Genomic DNA, 19,693 nt, shown 5'->3' on the forward strand with positions numbered 1-19,693 from the left:
CACCAATATCTCCACGTCTTCATCTGCTACTCCTCTTCCTCACTCTGCTGTAGCCACAAAGGCCTTTCGCTATGTGGTTCTCCAAAGAGGCCAGGCACAGCCCATCTCAGGGCTTTTGTATTTTCTTTTCCTTTGCTTGTTAGGTCCCTCACCCTCCATTCTCCCCACCCCCATGTCTTTGGGCAGGACTCACTTCCTCAGGTTCTCAGTGAAACCCTCCCGTACCTACTTAAAATTGCATATTACTCGCCCCCTCACTCCCATACTCTCTAACCCTCTTTCCGGGTTTTTCTCCATAGCAATTATCACCACTTGATACACTCTGCAGCTTTCACTTATTTATCTTCGTCATGGTCTATTAGCTCCACAAAGACAGGGATCCGTGTGCTGGGCTACCAGCTGCGCCTCCAGCACGTGGAAGGGCGCCTGGCACTAAGCCGAGCGCGGTCGGCTTCTGCGGAGTAATGCGACGCGTAGAGGCGAAAACATTGAAGTCTGGGAAGACTTTCGGGAGAGGTAAAGCTAACCGTCTGCACTTCCAACCTAGCCCTGAAGGGGTCAGGGCCAGCTCTGCTACCTCAAACCACGCCTACAGAGGGGCGGGACATCGGCCGGAAGCCGCCCCCCAGCGGAAGACGGACTGGGCAGCTTCGGCTGCCCCAGGCTCCTGCCCCGCCCACGCGAAAGTGGGTGAAAGGTCGGCGGTGCCAGCGCTGCGGCTGGTGCAGTGGAGCAGGGCAGGCCCGGAACAGACTGACACAGTGCCGGCCAGACGGACGGACCATGGCAGACGAGGCGAAGCCTATCAGCCCACTCAAGAACCTGCTGGCCGGCGGCTTTGGCGGCATGTGCCTGGTGTTTGTGGGGCACCCGCTGGACACCGTCAAGGTGCGAGGAGACTGGGGCGCGCGCGGGCTGGAGGGAGGAGGCCCCGGCCAGGCGCAGAAAGCAGCGTCTCCCACGAGGCGCAGCCCGGGGCAGAAGCGGGGCCTGTGGGAGCTTCCGTGAGAAGTCCAGGGAATCTCCCTTTCGTTCTTTTTGGGGGTCGCAGAGAAGCTGTTCTTCGCTCCTCAGAGTCATACAGCGCAGAGGGAGCAGACTCTAACCGTCCACCAAGGGCTCTGATTTAAAGTTCTCGGTCCGGCATTGCGCCACCTCTTTGGGGATAGGAAAGAAAAAGCACCTGCCCAAAGCTCTGATTGCAGCAAACCTTACAACATTACCAGCAGGATTGAAACAGGTCACCTGTTAAAGCCCTCCTCAGAAAGAGAGCTAGACAGAGGTACAATTATTCTAGAGATGTCTTTTGACACATTCCTATGGGGCCAAAGTGCCCCCATCATTTCCTTCTCACTTTCCCACCCCAGAGAGGAGGTTGGCCATCTTCAGCCTATCACCTCACATAAGCCTGATAGGCCTCCGGTGGGAAGTGATCATATCCTCAGGGATAAGCTCCTTCCAAGAAAAGCAGGTGACTGACTTCGCCCAGGGCCGCGTTGATCCTGACAACTCCCAGGTGAGGAAGCCATGGTCAAACTGAGGCTTTGGGAAGGAGGAAACTCATTAGGGCTTGTTTGCTGGTCTTCCTCACATCTTGCTTCAATTCTTTCCCCTGCAGCACATTCAGCAAGACCTGCCTGGAGACCAAAGTCCATGCCCTGTGACTTAGCATTCAGAACTTCATCCTAGTTTTCTACCCTTATTTCTGGACACACATTTGGAGGAAATTGACAGATCGTGTCCAGGGTGGGCCTGTGGGGAGCCAACATGAGTCTTACAGGGTGGGAAGTCTGTGTAGGGGACTTAAGACTAGTATGAGATAATTGTCTGGCCTCTCTTCCTACACTTGATCCATGTAGCCAGATATCTTGTAAGTTCGAGGCATTTGGGACCTCTCTTAAAACCCTCACTTGCTGCCTTATACAAGTATTGCTCTTACTTCTGTATCCTCTTGCCGTTCTTCCCCACAGATGTTACTCTCAGGAAGAGCTCAGTGATCTCTGTACTAAAGTGTAAATGACTGAAAATGTTCCCTGGCATTTTTAACAGCCAAAAAGCCGCTTTTTAGCTTAAAACCACAAATTGCTGATTGCAGTCCTTTTGACTTCAGAGAGGCACATGGGTTCCAGTCAGAGCCTGGCCTAGGGGCACCTTCAGAGGTCCAAGGTGACTAGCTGTTGCCTAAGAAGGCAAGAACTGCAGCACTTCAGAGTTGGAGCTTGGAAAGGCTGTGTGGTAGGTGGTAAAGGGCTGGCTGAGTTCTGACTGGAGAAGTGGAGAACCCAGACATTCTGGGCAGGGGAAGAGCAGAAGTGAAGGCAGATACTGGCTTGGCAGTGGGAATCAGGCTGTAAAATAAGATCAACCATGGAGTACTTTAATGTTCTTGCTGGCTTGGATGGTTGACGTCATGATGGAACAGGTGTGAAATCTATACAGAATCACAGAAAGGTATCACTCAGAAGTTTTGATCCATCTCTCCCTCCTTACTGAGCTAGGGAGGTTGTGCCTGATTATGGAGGATCTGAAAGCCAATAAAAGGGATTTCAGATGTCAAGCAGTTCTGTTTTACATTTCTACTGTTCTGTCCTATAAACTCCTCAGACTTGCATGGACTCTCCATTGCCTAGAAAGTGATTTCCTTATTGTGACATGTAAGGCCCTAACAAATATAAGAATAAGAGATTCTAAAGAAACAGAGGAAGAGCAGGGCGAAAATGGTGTTTTGAAAAGGTTAGTATGATAGCACCATGAGAAGGACTTGGAAGCAGAAGGACTCTGAGCAGGAAAAACAGCCAGGAAGTAGACTGCAGAAGTAACTGGATGTATCAGTTATCTATCGCATTATAACAACTTACCCTAAAATTTAGTGATACGAAACAATAACATTCATTAACTCTCATAGTCTTTCTGAGGCAGGGTTTTGGGAGCAGCTTAGGTGGATAGTCTGGCTTAGGGTTGTTTGTGAGGTTGCAGATGTTGGCTGGCATCCAGGATGAATAAAGAACTCTTGCAACTCAATAAAAAGACAAATAGCCCAATTGAAAAATGGGCAAAGGACTTAATATTGAATAAATATTAGACAAGCTTATAGAGACAGTAGATAAGTGATTGCAAGGGGCTTAGAGGAGCAAGGGATAGAGAGTAACTACTAATGGTGTGGAGTTTCTTTTTGTGGTGATGAAAATGTTCTAAGTTGATTGTAATGAAGGTTGCACAACTCAAAACACTAAAAACCATTGAACTGTGCACTTTAAAAGGGTGAATTTTATGGTATGGAAATTATATCTTAAAGAGCTGTTGAGAAAAAGTACTGAACCAGGGTGCCTGGCTGACTCCATCGCTAGAGCATATGACTCTTGATTTTTCGGTCTTGAGTTTGAACACCACGTTGGGTGTAGAGATTACTTAAATTACTTAAATTACCCAAAGACAGTGCCCTCCCTCCCCCCCCCCCCCAAAAAAAAAGATGTTGTAAGGGACTACACTCATCTTAAGGATTGGCTTCCACGTGGTTCATTCACATGCTGGCAAGTTGGTGCTGGCTCTTGTCAGGAGGCCTTCTTTCTTCCATACATGGCCTCTCTAAGCTACTTGAGTGTCCTTATAACATGGTGACTAACTTCCCCCAAAGCAGATAACCTGAGATAGAGCCAGGCAGAAGCTGGCCTTTTTGTCACCTAGCCTTGGAAGTCATATAGCATCAATACCACCATACTCTACTTGATAGAAGTAAGTTGGCTGAGTCTGGCCCACATTCAAGGGGAGTGAATTAGGACTTAAATTTGAAGGGGAAAGAGCATCAAGGAATTAGTGGACATAATTGAAAACCACTATACTGGGTAAGAATGGGTTAGGACTTGGCCTAGGAAAGGACTCAGACAGAGGAAGAAATTAGGATTCTGGAAGCATCTTGAAGGACCACTCCAATAGACTTGGTGCCCATGTCAGTAAGAGTAGGGAGAGCAATAGGAAGTAGTCAGAGGTGATGCTATGGTTTCAAATCCTGAGGTAGCTAGGTCGCTCTGGCACAAATGGAACATTCATCAGGAAGGTGAGATTCCAGAGGTGATTTGAGTAGGGAGATCTTTACTTGGAAGTTGGAAGTATAGCCCTAAAGATGGGAGAGAAGGTCTGGAGATGGCCAAGTGATAGTCATCACTGAGTAGCAGCTGAAGCCCTGCAATCTGAGTTTTCTGAATGGGATCATGGACCACATGGGTAGGGTGCTAAGCCTGAAGAATGCCCGGAGTAGAAAAGGAGACAAAGGAGGGAGTTCTAAGAAGGGAGGTTTCAAGAAGAGACATTTTGAAGCACTGTCAAAAGGTCAAGAAGGATGAGGATCAGCAGAAGTGGGATTAAATCCACCTTACTCCAGGGGTGCCTGGGTGGCTCAGTTGGTTAACTCTTGATTTCGGCTCAGGTCATGCTCTCATGGTTCATGAATTTGAGCCCCATGTCAGGCTCACACTGGCAGTGCAGATCCTGCTTAGGATTCTATCTCTCCTCTTTCTGCCCCTCCCCAGCTTGCACTCTCCTTCTCTCTCAAAATAAATTTACAAATTTTTAAATACATTTAAAAAATCCACCTTACTCCAGAATGCTTTTGTGGAGTGCCTTACCTAACCACCAGCATGCCACCACAAATAGGAAGCTGGTCATAACTATTGGCATATCACTTGAACTCTGTAAACCCAGCCTTCTTATCTGTAAACTGGGAATACCTATCCCATTGGGTCATTGTGGGATCCATTAGGTAAGAAATAAGTGGTGGAAGTGACTAGATGAGGGGGAAAAAAGGCATGCTACTAATGATATGTGAGTACAGAGTTTGAATAAATTGGAGGAAAGATAAGTCTGAATCTAGCAGGTTAAGCAAGTGCCAAAGACATGTACACAGGCACAACTATTCTCTGTTCAGAGTTTGGCAAGCAGTTCTGTTTCTGGGAGATGATTGTGTTTTAACTTCTGGTTTCAGGTCCGACTGCAGACACAGCCCCCAAGTTTGCCTGGACAGCCACCCATGTATTCTGGGACCTTTGACTGTTTCCGGAAGACACTTGTTAGAGAGGTATGGTATCTAGGTGTTGGGCATTCCTCTTATTCAGAGGACCACATTCACAGAGTTGGTTTGTTGCTTCCCTGGGGGGATAGGGTGTCTTTCTGTTGGAGGGCTAGCCCACAGCTGCGGCTCTCTCACTGTGCCATCCCATGCCCTCCTGTTGCTCTGGACTCTTTGATGGTTCCAGCTGCTGTTTTATATGGATGACTAAAGCTAACCAAATGGTTTTCTCATTTGAAAGGCAGAATTCAGGGTGCTTAGGTGTCACCCAGAGAAAGAAGGGAGACTGCTAAGTGATGGATTAAGCCTTGGGGGAGAAGTTGTTCCCAGGGTTCCCACAGGATCCATGCCCAAGATGGTGCTGCCTTTTTTTCTTTAAGGCATTCTTTCTTTCATCTGTGCTTCCCAGAGCTGAGTCTCATTGGTGTCCCATTGAGGCTTTAGGCTTTGGATCTGCCCCATATCCTCTGCGCTGGTGGAAGAAAGGCAGGGTTTACATGCCTCTTGGTCAAGGAACACTGAGCATCTGTTTAGTGGCTTGGCAGCGTGCTGGGTCACGGGGGCCTGGTGAGAATGGCTTGTACAAACCCAACTCCCTGCAGGGTTGAATAGGTTTCCTTTGTCCATATGCATGCACATCCTTGGTTTTTGCTGTGCCAAACTGACCTCTGCTTTCTGAAACTGCCAGAGGTCTTGGCTGTGCTGCGTGGAAGTGGGTGTGCCAGGATGGTGGAAGAAAGGCTAACCAGGAGGCAAGGGCTTAGTTAGGCCCTTAGGACTTGGACATGCTTTTCAGCCCCGGCAGGGAGCTGTAGGCTTTGGAATGACTTTGTCACATGCTGCTTTTGTAGATCCTCCTCAGAACCTTCTCTTCCCCCTTCACTCTTTACTGTTTTCTGCCTTTGCACTTTGTCCTCAGACAGTCTGCTTACAGCGTGTGACAATGTTAGACCTTTGCAGGACCCAGGAGTGATGACTGGTACAGTTTTGCCCCTTTAGTTCAGGAAAGAAGATTGGTTGTGAGTGCCCAGGATCTGCAGAGAGACAGGTTCTCCAGCCTGTGTCCGTGGACTCTCCAGGTGTGGAGCACCACCCTATTTCTCCTGCGGTTCTATCTTAAGCAGCAACTATAGGGGCACCTGGGTGGCACAGTTGGTTGAGCATCCGACTTCGGCTCAGGTCATGATCTCGCGGTTCATGAGTTTGAGCCCCACATTGGACTCTGTGCTGACAGCTTGGAGCCTGGAGCCTGCTTCGGTTTCTGTCTGTCTCCCTCTCTCTCTGCCCCTTCCCCACTTGTGCTTTGTCTTTCGCTGGCTCTCAAAAATGAATAAACGTTAAAAAAAAAATGTAAAAGTGGGAATGCAAGCTGGTGCAGCCACTCTGGAAAATAGTATGGAGGTTCCTCAAAAAACTAAAAATAGAATTACCCTATGACCCAGCAATTGCACTATTAGGCATTTATCCAAGGGATATAGGTGTGCTGTTTTGAAGGGACACCTGCACCCCCATGTTTATAGCAACACTATCAACAATAACCAAAGTATGGAAAGAGCCCAAATGTCCATCGATGGATGAACGGATAAAGAAGATGTGGTATATATATACAATGGAGTATTACTCGGCAATCAAGAAGAATGAAATCTTGCCATTTGCAACTACATGGATGGAACTGGAGGGTATTATGCTAAGTGAAGTTAGTCAGAGAAAGACAAAAATCATATGACTTCACTCATATGAGGACTTTAAGAGACAAAACAGATGAACATAAGGGAAGGGAAACAAAAATAATATAAAAACAGGGAGGGGGACAAAACAAGAGACTCATGGAGAACAAACAGGGTTACAGGAGGGGTTGTGGGGGGGGGGGATGGGGTAAATGGGTAAGGGGCACTAAAGAATCTACTCCTGAAATCATTGTTGTGCTATATGCTAATTTGGATATAAATTTTTAAAAATACAAAATTAAATTTAAAAAGTGTAAAACAAAATGAGCAACTATAACATTTGTTTTTAAAATTATTCCTTATTTTGTATTAAAGTGATACAAGCACTTGGGTTTGTTACTGAAAGGCTTGTAACAAAGTAGCAAAATGATTTATCCACCTCTTCTCCAGAGGTAATTTTTTTCAGCTTTTCCAGTTGTTTATGCTGTTTCTACCTAAAAAAATATACATTTACAACTATATTTAATACACTTTTTTTATGTGTTAGCTACCTATTTGTGGTAGATGATTTTAAGTCTTACATTTCTTTTTTAATGCTTTTTAAAAAATATTTATTAAACTTTTTTTTAATGTTTATTTATTTTTGAGAGAGAGAGCACAAGTGGAAGAGGGGCAGCAAGAGAGGGAAACACAGAATCTGAAGCAGGCTCCAGGCTCTGAGCTGTCAGCACAGAGCCCTATGCAGGGCCCAAACTCACAAACCGTGAGATCATGACCTGAGCTGAAGTCAGATGCTTGACAGACTAAGCCACCCAGGTGCCCCTATTTATCTATTTTGAGAGAGAGGAAAAAGCACACACATGCGCACACGCAGGGGAGTGGCTGAGAGAGAGAACCCCAAGCAGGCTCCGCGCTGTCAGCACAAAGCCCAATGTAGGGCTTGAACTCAAACCGTGAGATTGTGACCTGAGCCTAAACCAAGAGTCACACTTAACCAACTGAGCCACCCAAGTGCCCCTAGTCTTACATTTCTTTATGCCCTTTCTGCTCTGCCTGTATAGTTTTATCATATGTTGTGGTTTAATCCAATTTACTGTTTTCATGATTACAACTTTATATATTTTTTTCCTCTTAAGTAATATAGTATGATGCGCATTTTATTTCTTGTGTGACTTTTTGTTTTTCTTGAGGTTAGGTAAAATAATTGTGTCAGTTTCTTTTGCTTGTGTTTCTTTGAATTGCTGTCTTGGTTATCTTGTACCTAAGAAAGCTCTGTGGAGTACCTTTCTGTTTGGTTTTCCACACTGCCTAAACAGTTGTAATCTGTTCTTCCACTGTGAGTTGTTTTGCTTTGTTTTTTTTTGTTTTTTGTTTTTTTTGGGAAACTTCCCTTCTGGGGTCCTCTATCCTCATACTCTTGTGTGGACTGGCTTCTTTCCAGGCCCACAGTACCCAACGCCATCCCAGAAGCCTCCTTTACCTCTCTTGGGCTCAACCCTTGGTCTCCTGGGTCCCAAATCTTTTTCCCTGGTTACGAACCTCATTTGGTTGGGATATCTGTTTGTCTGTTTATTGGCTACTGGCATAGTTGATTTTATCACAAACTACATGAGTGAAAATTGATGTGCAGTCTTACTATTGTTTCTAATAATAAAAACCCTATATCTTAGTACTTGGAAAATACAAAAATTTCTTAATTACCTGTCATCTCACTCCAAGGAAGTCAGATCACATTATACATCTTATCTTCTAGCCTGCCTTTTTAGTGGTCTCTAAGTAGACTTAATAGCATCTTCTCATGTTACAATGTGATTTAATGGCCGTGTGATAGTCCATTTATGGAATTCCCATCATTTGTCTTGTTAATCTCCTATTTGGGAGTTTTTTGGATTATTCCAAAATTTTGGGAGCTTATAAATGCCTAATGTCATTCTCTTTTTACATCTCTGAGTATTTTCTTAGAATAAACTTCTAGACACAGAATTTCCTGATGAAAGGGCATGCTGCATATTGCCAGATTGCTTTCCAGAATAAAAGCTGTTTCTGGTTTCTTCAGCAGTGTATAAAAGGACAACTATTTCTGGGGGTTTCTTCCTTTTGTTTTTTTTTTTTAAGTTTATTTATTTTGAGAGAGAGAGAGAAAGAGATGCAGGAGGAGAGAGAGAGAATGCCAAGCAGGCTCTGCACCATCAGCACAGAACCCAAGGCAGGACTCAAACTCATGAACTGTGACATCATGACCTGAGCTGAAACCAAGAATTGGACACTTAATCGACTGAGCCACCCAGGCTCCCAGGGGTTTTTCTTCCTTTTGAAAGTTCTCTTCACTCGGAGAAGAGGTGAGGAAGGAAGGAAGGAAGGAAGGAAGCCACAGTTTAGAGGACACAGTACGTCGCTGTTTCAGCGGTATAAAGGGTACTTGCGTCTATAAACAGCTTCTGTTTCTGTGATTCCTTGCAGGGCATCACGGGGCTATATCGGGGCATGGCTGCCCCCATCATTGGGGTCACCCCCATGTTCGCTGTGTGCTTCTTTGGGTTTGGTTTGGGGAAGAAACTGCAACAGAAATGCCCAGAGGATGTGCTCAGGTGAGTACTTACAGGTCTGGAGCACTTGAAGCTGTTCCGCCTGGTGGTGTGACATGGGTCAAAGTGAAAAATCTTGGCAGATAGGGAGTGGCTGTCCCTCTGGACCCCTAACACTGGCTCCTGGTTGCTCCACATGAGGGAGGTACTTGAGCTTCTTTTGCCCTGTGAACCAAAGGGAAAAAGAAAACAACCCCAAATCCTCCCCCATCTTCCCTACCAGGTTGTCATAATATCTTCTATGAAGTAGTATCACTTACTGTGGATATTAGCAATATCAACCCCATAGCATTGAGAGGTCTGAATGTGAAAAAGTATGTAAAATGCCATGAACAGTCCCCAGTGCCACAGCAATGACAACAGCAGCCTTGTCTTCCATCCCCTGCTTGGGAAAAGGGAAGGACCCTTAACCAACTGAGTCACCCAGGTGTTTCTCAATTTTTTTTTTTTTTTTTTTTAGTGTTTATTTGTTTTTGACAGAGAGAGAGTGTGTGTGTATGAGCAGGGGAGGGGCAGAGAGAGAGGGAGACACAGAATCCAAAGCAGGCTCCAGGCTCTGAGCTGTTAGCACAGAGCCCGACGCAGGGCTTGAACTCATGAACCAGGAGATAATGACCTTAGCCGAAGTTGGGCACTTAACTGATTGAGCCACCCAGGTGCCTCTCAATTTTTTTTAATTAAACCTTTTTAAATTTTTAATTGAAGTATAGTTGACACATAATATTAGTTTCAAGTATATAATGTAGTGATTCAACAATTACATACATTATGAAATGCTTACATGGTAAGTGTAGTTCCCATCTGTCACCATACAAAGTTATTACATAGTGACTATATTCACTATGATGTACTTTTCATCAGACCAGCTTCTTGGCCTGCAGGGGGATTCAGAGTGGAAACATGGGATGATAAGATGTCCTCAGTCTGAGACTTGCAGGGTGACAACAACTCCTGGGAAGGGCTGCAGGCAGCACAGATCCCACAGAGGCTGGCCAGGCCTAGGTCCAAGAGTTTGAGGGAGGAAGCCCAGGGTGCTGTGTGGTTGTTTTCTGTCACTACTTCAGGCCACAGCATGCTGAGTAAGGGTCTAGGACGTAGATGAGATGCTTATAATGTGAAACTATTTCTGGAGTCCTTGTGACCCTCTGAATGTGACAAGCTTCTATAAATAGCCACAGGTGGCCACAAATGTGAATGTGTATGGGGTCCTTTTGAAGCTGTGTTTGGCTGTTGGTAGTCCAAATGTCCCAGGGACACATGTCTTCTCTGAGAAGCTGGTATTCTAGCTCATGTACCAGCTCATAGTTATAGTTATACTGGGGCCATGCACTAAAACCCCCAGTGGGGTCATTGTTAGTACTTAGACCTGTGGGTTGTATTCCCTGTACAATCACATCAGCATACAAAGAAATACCCTTCCTGCTTGAGCAAAGGTTGAGACACTGAGGACCCCACTCGTATAATCTTGCCATGTTTTAAATTCTGGACATCAGCCCTGCCATGTTTCCCCTCCCTGCAGTGGTATTTGAGGATAGTATGGAAATGAGCATTACCAGGATCTTGGAGTGGATCCCCAAGAAGGTTCAGACTCACAGATACCAGCCTAGGGTGGTCCCTGTACAATCACATCAGCATACAAAGAAATACCCTTCCTGCTTGAGCAAAGGTTGAGACACTGAGGACCCCACTCGTATAATCTTGCCATGTTTTAAATTCTGGACATCAGCCCTGCCATGTTTCCCCTCCCTGCAGTGGTATTTGAGGATAGTATGGAAATGAGCATTACCAGGATCTTGGAGTGGATCCCCAAGAAGGTTCAGACTCACAGATACCAGCCTAGGGTGGGGGTGGGGAGTGGCAGAATGGGCCAGGCAGCCATAGAGTGTCTAAAGAGTTCTCTGGGCACACACAGAGAACCCATTCAGAGAAAAGTCCTTATTCCCAAGAGATGGGGATGTGCCTGGCCTGGAGTATGGGCATCCTGCAAAGTACAGAGCATGTTGGTCTCCTGAGGAGAACTTCAGTTGCTGAGAGGGCTCCTCTTGGAGACAGCAGTGTGAACTGTGTCTGTGAAGGAGGCCGTGCATGAAAGCAAGTCTCTTGACTGTTCGACAGCCAACCTGTGTGCTAGGTCTGCATGCCTGAGGTATATGTGTGGGCCCTGCCTGGAGTGAGAATATAAAACAACAACAACAAAAACAGGGCTGTTGAAACTTATGCCCTACCTAGAGGGAAGGACTGCAGTAGATGTCTCTCTACCCCGTTTGACATCTGTTCTCCAGGTCTTGGGCTCTTGTTGAGTGGGACCTGGCTGAAGGCTCAACTGTCAGAGGTTGGGGTCAGGAGGGGCCTGAGGCTCTGGCAAGTAACTGAAGATTTTTAGTAACCTTTCTTAAATTGTGGAGGCTCTGTTGAGATGTTAATTATAGCTTTGTGCTCCATTGCCTCCTGGTGACCATTGTATTACTAATAGAAAAGGAGATGCCAGAGGTAGCACAGACAGCTGTGTGCTATAGATACCTGGAGCCTCACCTCCAAATACTTCATGTGGTTTATTCTGTAGGGGCCAGGGTGAGGATCCATCTCTCTGGCCGCTGAGGGATCATTCCCTGCCCAGAGGGCTACAGAACTCATATTGCCTCTCTGGGTACCATCCCTGTCTGGGCCTTTTTCAGCATCTTAACAGCACACTCTTTGCAATTGGCCTGGGTGCCCTTCATCCTGTGGAAATGGCCACAACTGTCCCCCCAGCCTTGATGCTGTCTCGCTTGAGTCTTGGCTTAAAATGTTCTCAGGCCCTTGCTGATCCAGAGGAAGTGAGATTGGAGGGAAACTGGGGTTGACTGAGACCCAAATCTTGAGTTGGAGGCTTTTTTCCACAACAACCCTGAGTTTTACAAATGGGGAGTCAAGGCTCAGTGAAGCCTAAAAACTAATCTGTAGTCATTGTGCATGACAGGCCCAGGCAGGGAACTATGTCTCACTATAAAGCTTCTGTGGGTGAGGCCAACCGAGTGTGCAGGTGGCCTTCTTGACCAAGCTCATATTACTCTTGGTACTGAGACCTCTGCCCTGGAAAATTTGACCTCAGAATACACCTAGAACTTTGCTTTTGTGCAAAATATGGTTTATTTCTGCTGGGCTTCTGCCTAGTCCAAGTGCTTATTTTTTCTTACAAAGTCATCCTTCGTGCTGGGATTGCTGCTGTCCTGGGTGGTTAGTCACAGGGGTTGCCTCTGGTTTTTGTTTTCAATACAGCTACCCCCAAATATTTGCAGCTGGGATGTTATCTGGTGTATTCACCACGGGAATTATGACCCCTGGAGAACGGATCAAGTGCTTGCTACAGGTAAGAGTATGAGCTGGTGTGGGGGAATGTGATCTGGGGGGAGGCAGCTAGCTTTTTCCATTCAGTATGCAATTTTGTGTGGATGTTTATGTCCTTTCACCCTTTATAAAGGCTTCAGGTCAGGTGTGCAAAACAGTTTCAAGGTTTTCAAGAGCATGGAAGCAATCGTAGTAGAATCGAGAACCAGGACAGTGTAACAAACCAACCAAAATGTCACACCTGTGATGTGTCATTCTAGACTTATCCACTCTTATTAACAGTACTTCAGGAACTCTGAAAGGTGAACCATGTTTCTTCAGAGGTGGAAGGGAGGCTACTTCTGCCTGTGTATCTTATGTCTCTACCAGTTGCCCAAAGACTCAGTGCCCTTTGAGTACCTGGCTCATTGACAGCCAAGGGTGTGAATTGGTCTCCTGCCTTACCACACAGGCTCCTTTTAAAACAAAAAAAGTTACTGCTGTTTTCTTCTAATAGCTGAAGTAATTTAACACATAATTCTTGCTAGAAAATTTTGATAATGCAGAGAAGCACAAAGAAAAAAATGTATTTATCACCCATGATACCACCTCACTGAGGTAACCACTGGTATGTTTTTGTGTGAATTCTTGTAGCCTTTTTGGTAAACATGTATGTTAGGAAATGTTAACTTTTGAAATAAAATTGAGGTCACATAATGCATTAGTTTTATAACCAGCTTTTTTCACTTGATGTATCCTAATTTTCTGTGGTTGTTTTTTCTCAAGCATCATGTTCTGTATCTTATTTCATTACATGGCTGTCATTTACCCAATAATTCCTTATCTGGGGGCATGACAAATTATATACAATAGCGAAGATCTTTATAAATAAGTTTTTGTGTGTATATCTGATTCTTTTCTTTTCTTTTCTTTTTTTTAATGTTTATTTATTTTTGAGAGAGAGAGAGCAGGGGAGGGGCAGAGTGAGAGGGAGACAGAGGATCTGAAGCAGGCCCTTGCTGTCAGCACAGAGCTCAATGTGGGGCTCCAACCCACTAACTGTGAGATCTTGACCTGAGCCAAAGTAGGAGGCTCAACTGACTGAGCCACCCAGGCACCCCATGTATACCTGATTATTTTCTTAGAATAAATGTCTAGACATGAAATTAGTATGTTTAAATGTGTGTACATTTATTTATTTATTTATCTATTTATTTATTTAAACTTTGTTTATTTTGAGGTGGGGGGACAGGGAGAGAGCTAGAGAGACAAAGAGAATCCCAAGCAGTCTCCATACTGTCAGCATAGAGCTCAATATGGGGCTTGATCCCATGAACCATGAAATCATGACCTGAGCCAAGATCAAGAGTTGGACGCTTAACCAACTCAGCCACCCAGGCACCCCCTAAAGGTGTATACTTTAAAAAGTTTTTAAAACATATTACCAAATGGCCCTCCTATAAAGGCCTATCCCTTTCTATTCTCAGTCAATAATACAGGAGCACCCACTGACCAGGAAACTCTGCAGCATCTAATTTACAATCTCTGCCAGTCTGATGGGTGAAAAATTTGCATTGTTTTAATTTTTTCACGTTTTTATTTTTTTAAATGGTTGTTTTTGAGAGAGCACAAGTGGGAAGGGGCAGAGAGAGAGGGACAGAGGATCTGAGGCGGGCTCTGCATTGACAGGCAGCCTGATGTGGGGCTCAGACTCACGAACCACAAGATCATGACCTGAACTGAAGTCGGTCACTCAACCAACTGAGCCACCAGGAACCCCAATTTTTCTTGCTTTTAAATGATAGTGAGGTTAATTACTCTGATGAATATTAGTTGTTTGTATTGTTTCTTTATGAAGTACCTATTTTTCTTTGCTCATTTGTTTGTTTTTTTGGCTTATAAAAGCTTTGGACGTGTTAAGGTTGTTAATTACTTACTGTATGTGGCAAGTCTTTTACATGGTTTGCATTTGTCATTTAATTTTGTGTATTTTTTTGAGCTTTTAACAGTGCAAGCTTTATTCCAATTTTGTGTATTTTTTAATTAAGCTTTTTATTTTGAGATAATTATAGATGTATGTGCACTTGTAAAAAATAATGTAAAGGGAAAAATAATAATACAGAGAGATCACTTGTACCCTTTATCCAGTTTTCCCATAAAGGTAACATCTTGTAAAACCCTAGAACAATATTACATCCAGAATATTGTATTGATATGGTAAAGATACAGAATATTTCCATCATTGCCATGGCCACATCCATTTTCCTTCTCCCACTCTAGTTCTTAACTGGCCCAGCAACCACGAGTCTATACTCCATTTCTATAATTTTAGAATTTCAAGAATGTTATATAAATGGAATCACACTATAGTAAAGTTCCCAAGTAAACTTTTTGGATTGGCTTTAACAAATTTTTTTTGTAATTATGAATTCTTTTTTGGGGGAGGGGGAGGGACACACCAGGGGTGGGGAGGGATGGGGCACAGACAGGATCTGAAGCAGGCTCTGCACTGACTGACAGCAACAAGTCCAACGTGGGACTTGAACTCACAAACTGAAATGATAACCTGGGCCAAAGTCGGATGCTTAATTGACTGAGCCACCCAGGTGCCCCTGGATTGGCATTTTTAACTCAACATAATTTTCTGGAGATTCACCAGATTGTTGCATGTATGAATTATTCATTTCTCTTTAATAGTCTGTGGTGTGTTTAACTTTTCATCCATTGAAGGACATCTGGGTTGTTTCCAGTTTGGGGCTATTATGAATAAAGATGGTATAAACATTTGTATTCAGAGGTTTTGCTGAGAAAATAAGTTTTCATTTCTCTGGGATAAATGCCCAGGAGTACAATTGTTGAGTCATATGGTAGTTGCATGTTTAGGGTTTTTTTTTTTTGTTTTTTTTTTAAAGAGAGAGAACAAACATGGGAGAGGGGCAAAGGAAGAGAGAGAGAGAGTAAAAGAGAGAGAGAGAGAGAGAGAGAGGGAGAATCTTAAGCAGGCTTCTCGCTCAGCACAGAGCCCAATGTGGGGCTCGATCACGCAATCCTGGGATCATGACCTGAGCCAAAATTAAGAGTCGGAAGCTCAACCACTGAACCGTCTAAGCCACCCAGATGCCCCTTTACTGTTGAGTTTTTAGAGTCCTTTATTCTAGATACTAGTGGTTTAAATAAGAGCAAATACTATGCTTGATCTTAGCCAAAATGCCGAGAAGTGATAGATAGATACTAGTGGTTTGACAGATACATGGTTTGCAAATATTTTCTCTCAGTTTATAGTTTGGCTTTTCATCCTCTTAACAGAGTATCTTGAGCAAACATTTTCTTTTTAATGTTTATTTTGTGCTCTCTCTCTGTGTGGGGAAGGGGCAGAGAGAGGGAGAGAGAGAGAGAATCCCAAGCAGGCTCAGAGCCCGATGCAAGGCTCGAACTCATGAACCATAAGATCATGACCTGAGTCAAAACCAAGAGTCAGATGCTCAACTGACTGAGCCATCCAGGAACCCCTTGAGCAAACATTTTTAATTTTAATAAAGTTGGGTTTGTTAATTTTTCTTTTAAGGATTGGACTTTAGGTATTTGAGGCATTGGGTCTCTTTACCTAGCCTGAGATCCCAGATTTTTTCTTCTGTGCTTTTTTCTAAGTATTCTATTTTTTTTTTTTTTTTTTAGAAACAAAAGAGAGACAAAGCAGGAGAAGGGCAGGGTCAGAGAGGGAAGCAGACACAGAATCCAAAGCAGGCTCCAGGCTCTGAGCTATAAGCACAGAGCCTGATGCGGGGCTCAAACTCATGAACTGAGATCATGACCTGAGCCGAAGTCAGATGCTTAACTGCCTGAGCTACCCAGGTGTCCCTAAGAATTCTATTTATAGTTTAACATTTTACATTTAAGTATGTGACCCCATTTTGAATGAATTTGTATATAAGGTACAAAAATTTGCCTATGGCTGTCCCATTGCATCAGTGCCACTTGTTGAAAAGACTTATCTTACTTCACTGAATTGTTTACATTATGTTAAAAATCAACTCAGCATAGCAGCACCTGGGTGGGCTCATGCAGTTAAGCGTCTGACTCTTGGTTTTGGCTCAGGTCATGATCTCACGGTTCACGAGTTTGAGCCCTACATCAGGCTCTGCGCTGACAGTGTGGAGCCTTCTTGGAATACTTTGTTTTCTCTCTCTCTGCCCTTCCCCTGCTCATGCTCTCCCTCTCTCTCTCTCAAATAAACAATAAACTTAAAAAAGAATCAACTGGGCATATTTGTGTGGATCTACTGCTTTGTTCTGTATTTCCTTCCATTGATCTATATGTCTATCCTTTTACTAATACTACACAGTCTTGATTAATATAGGCATGTACTAAGTCTTGAAATTGAGTAGACTGATCCCTCCCACTTTATTCTTAAGAAAAAAAAAAAACCCTTATTCTAGCTATTCTAATTGCTTTGTATTTCCATATAAACTTTAGGGTAATATAGAAAATTGAGAAAAATTTTGCTGAGATATATGTTAAATCTATAGGTCAATTTGGATGAAATTGATACTGTTTTGAGTCTTCCAATCCATGGACATGGTATGTCTCTCCATTTATTTAGAACTTTAATTTCTTTCATCAGTACTGTGTACTTTTAAGCATCTAAATCCTGTACATGTTTCTTTAAATTTATATTTAAGTCTTTTTTTATATTTACTCTTTTTTTGACTTTCAAAAATGGCATTGTAGGGGTGCCTGGCTGGCTCAGTTGGTAGAGCATGTGACTCTTGATCTCAGGGTTGTGAGTTCAAGCCCAAGTGTTAGGTACAGAGATTAAAAATAAAATCTTTTTAAAAATGGCATTGGGAATGGTGCTGTAAGTTTAATTTTGTTATCTACATGTTCTTAGCTAGCTCATAGAAACACAATTGATTTTTATATGTTAATCTTATGTCCTGTGACCTTCCTGAATCCCTTATTAGTTCTAGGATTATTTTTTTTATACAATCTGTGAGATTTTCTATGTAGAAAGTCATGCCATTTGCAAATAGAGACAGTTTTATTTCTTCATTTCTCATATGTTTAACTTTTATTTCCTTATTTCACTGGCTAGAACTTCCAGTACTATGTTGAATGACGAGAATGGACATTTTTGCCTTCTTCCCAATCTTACAGGGAAGTATTCACTGTTTCATTGTTAAATATGTTAGATATACTTTTTTTTTGTAGATGTTCTTTATGAAGTTAAGGAAGTTACCTTCTTTTACCCTTTTTTCTGAGAATTTTATCATGAATGGATATTGACTTTTGTCAAATACTTTTTTATTTCTGCATGGATTGATGTGATCATGTGAGTTTTCTTTAACTTGTTAATATGGTAGATTACATCAATTAATTTTCAAATATTGAACCAACTTTGCGTTGCTAGAATAAACCCACCAAGTTGACATGGTGTATAATTCTTTTTATATGTTGCTGAATTCTATTTGCTTATGTTTTGTTAAAGATTTTTGCATGTACAATCATGAAAGATATAGGTCTGTCATATTTTTTTTTCCTGTATTGTTTTATGCGGTTTTGATATTAGGATAATACTAATTTCATGAAATGAATTGGGAAGTGCTCCCTTTTCTGTTTTCTAAGAGAGATTGTAGAATTGGTGTTAATTCTTTAAACCTTTGTTAGGATTTTATAATAAATTATGGATTTGGGAGAGAAGAGTTTTAAAATTATGAATTCAATTTTCTTAATAGTTACAAGGCTATTCAAATTAATTATTTCATGTTGGGCAAATTGTGGTAGTTTATGTTTTTCTTTTCTCATCTATGTTGTTAAATTGTGTGTAGAGTTGTTTGTAGTATTCCCTTATTATCCTTTTGATGTCTACAGGGTCTGTGGTGGTATCTTCTGTTTTATTCCTGATATTAGTAATTTGTGACTTCTCTCTCTTTTTTGTCAGCCTCACTAGAGGTTTGTTAATTTTTTTGATCCTTTCAAGAAAATAGTTTTTTGTTGTACTGATTTCCTCTATTTTTCTGTTTTCAATTTCATTGGTTTCTGCTTGTATCTTTATTATTTACTTCCTTTTGCTTGTTGTAGGTTTAGTTTGCTTTTCTTTGTTTTTGTTTTACAAATGTTTATTTTTGAAAGAGAGAGCATGAGCAGGGGAGGGGCAGAGAAGGAGCAGGGGGACCGAGGATGTGAAGCAGGCTCTGCGCTGACAGTGGAGAGCCCAATGCGGGGCTTGAACTCACAAACTGTGAGATCATGACCTGAGCCACAGTTGGAACACTTAGCTGACTGAGCCATCCAGGTGCCCCTTAGGGAGGTTTTTGAGGTGAGAGCTTATTAGATTGTTGATTTGAGCCTTTTCCTCCTTTCTAATGTATGCAGTCAGTGCTATAGGGTTTCATTTCAGCAGCACTTAAGCTATGTCTTACAAACTTATTTATATATATAAGTTTATTTATTTAAGTAATCTCTATATCCAACATGGGACTCAAACCCACAACCCTGACTGAGATCAGCACTCACGTGCTTAGAATTCTGGCTGACGGGCATCCCAAAGTTAGATATATTTTAATTGCCAGTCAGTTCAGTGTGTTTTCTAATTTCCTTTGAGACTTCCTTTTTGAATTATTATTATTTCCTAATGTTTATTTATTTTTGAGAGAGACAGAGACAGAGTGTGAGCTGGGGAGGGGCAGAGAGAGAGGGAGACACAGAATCTGAAGCAGGCTCCAGGCTCCAAGCTGTCAGCACAGAGCCCGACACAGGGCTCAAACCCACAAACTTCGAGATCATGACCTGAGCTGAAGTCAGACGCTTAACCCACTGAGCCACCCAGGCACCCCCTTTTTGAATTGTTTAGAAGAGTGTTGTTTGGTTTACAGTGTTGGAGATTATTGATTTCTAGTTTTTAGTCCATTGTGATCAGAGAACGTATTCTGTATTATTTAAAACCTTTAGGGGTGCCTGTGTGGCTCAGTCGGTTAAGCATCTGACTCTTGATTTTGGCTCAGGTCATAATCTCACAGTTCGTGAATTTGCGTCCCATGTTGGGCTTTGCACTGACAGCATGGAGCCTGCTTGGG

The 19,693-nt window shown here is 43.0% G+C and overlaps 1 protein-coding gene across 1 annotated transcript in view; it reads left to right on the forward strand.

Moving 5' to 3' along the window:
- The first annotated feature begins 631 nt into the window (after positions 1 to 631).
- SLC25A20 (solute carrier family 25 member 20) overlaps positions 632 to 19,693 on the forward strand; it is a 29,204-nt gene continuing 10,142 nt past the window's right edge. The window contains exons 1-4 of the mRNA XM_027038681.2: positions 632 to 888; positions 4,979 to 5,071; positions 9,190 to 9,317; positions 12,573 to 12,663. Of these exons, the coding sequence (XP_026894482.1) occupies positions 784 to 888; positions 4,979 to 5,071; positions 9,190 to 9,317; positions 12,573 to 12,663 (417 nt within the window). The 5' untranslated portion in view covers positions 632 to 783. The remainder of the gene's footprint in view (positions 889 to 4,978; positions 5,072 to 9,189; positions 9,318 to 12,572; positions 12,664 to 19,693) is intronic.

This window comes from Acinonyx jubatus, chromosome A2, assembly GCF_027475565.1.
Source record: "Acinonyx jubatus isolate Ajub_Pintada_27869175 chromosome A2, VMU_Ajub_asm_v1.0, whole genome shotgun sequence".
Classification (NCBI taxonomy): Eukaryota; Metazoa; Chordata; class Mammalia; order Carnivora; family Felidae; genus Acinonyx; species Acinonyx jubatus.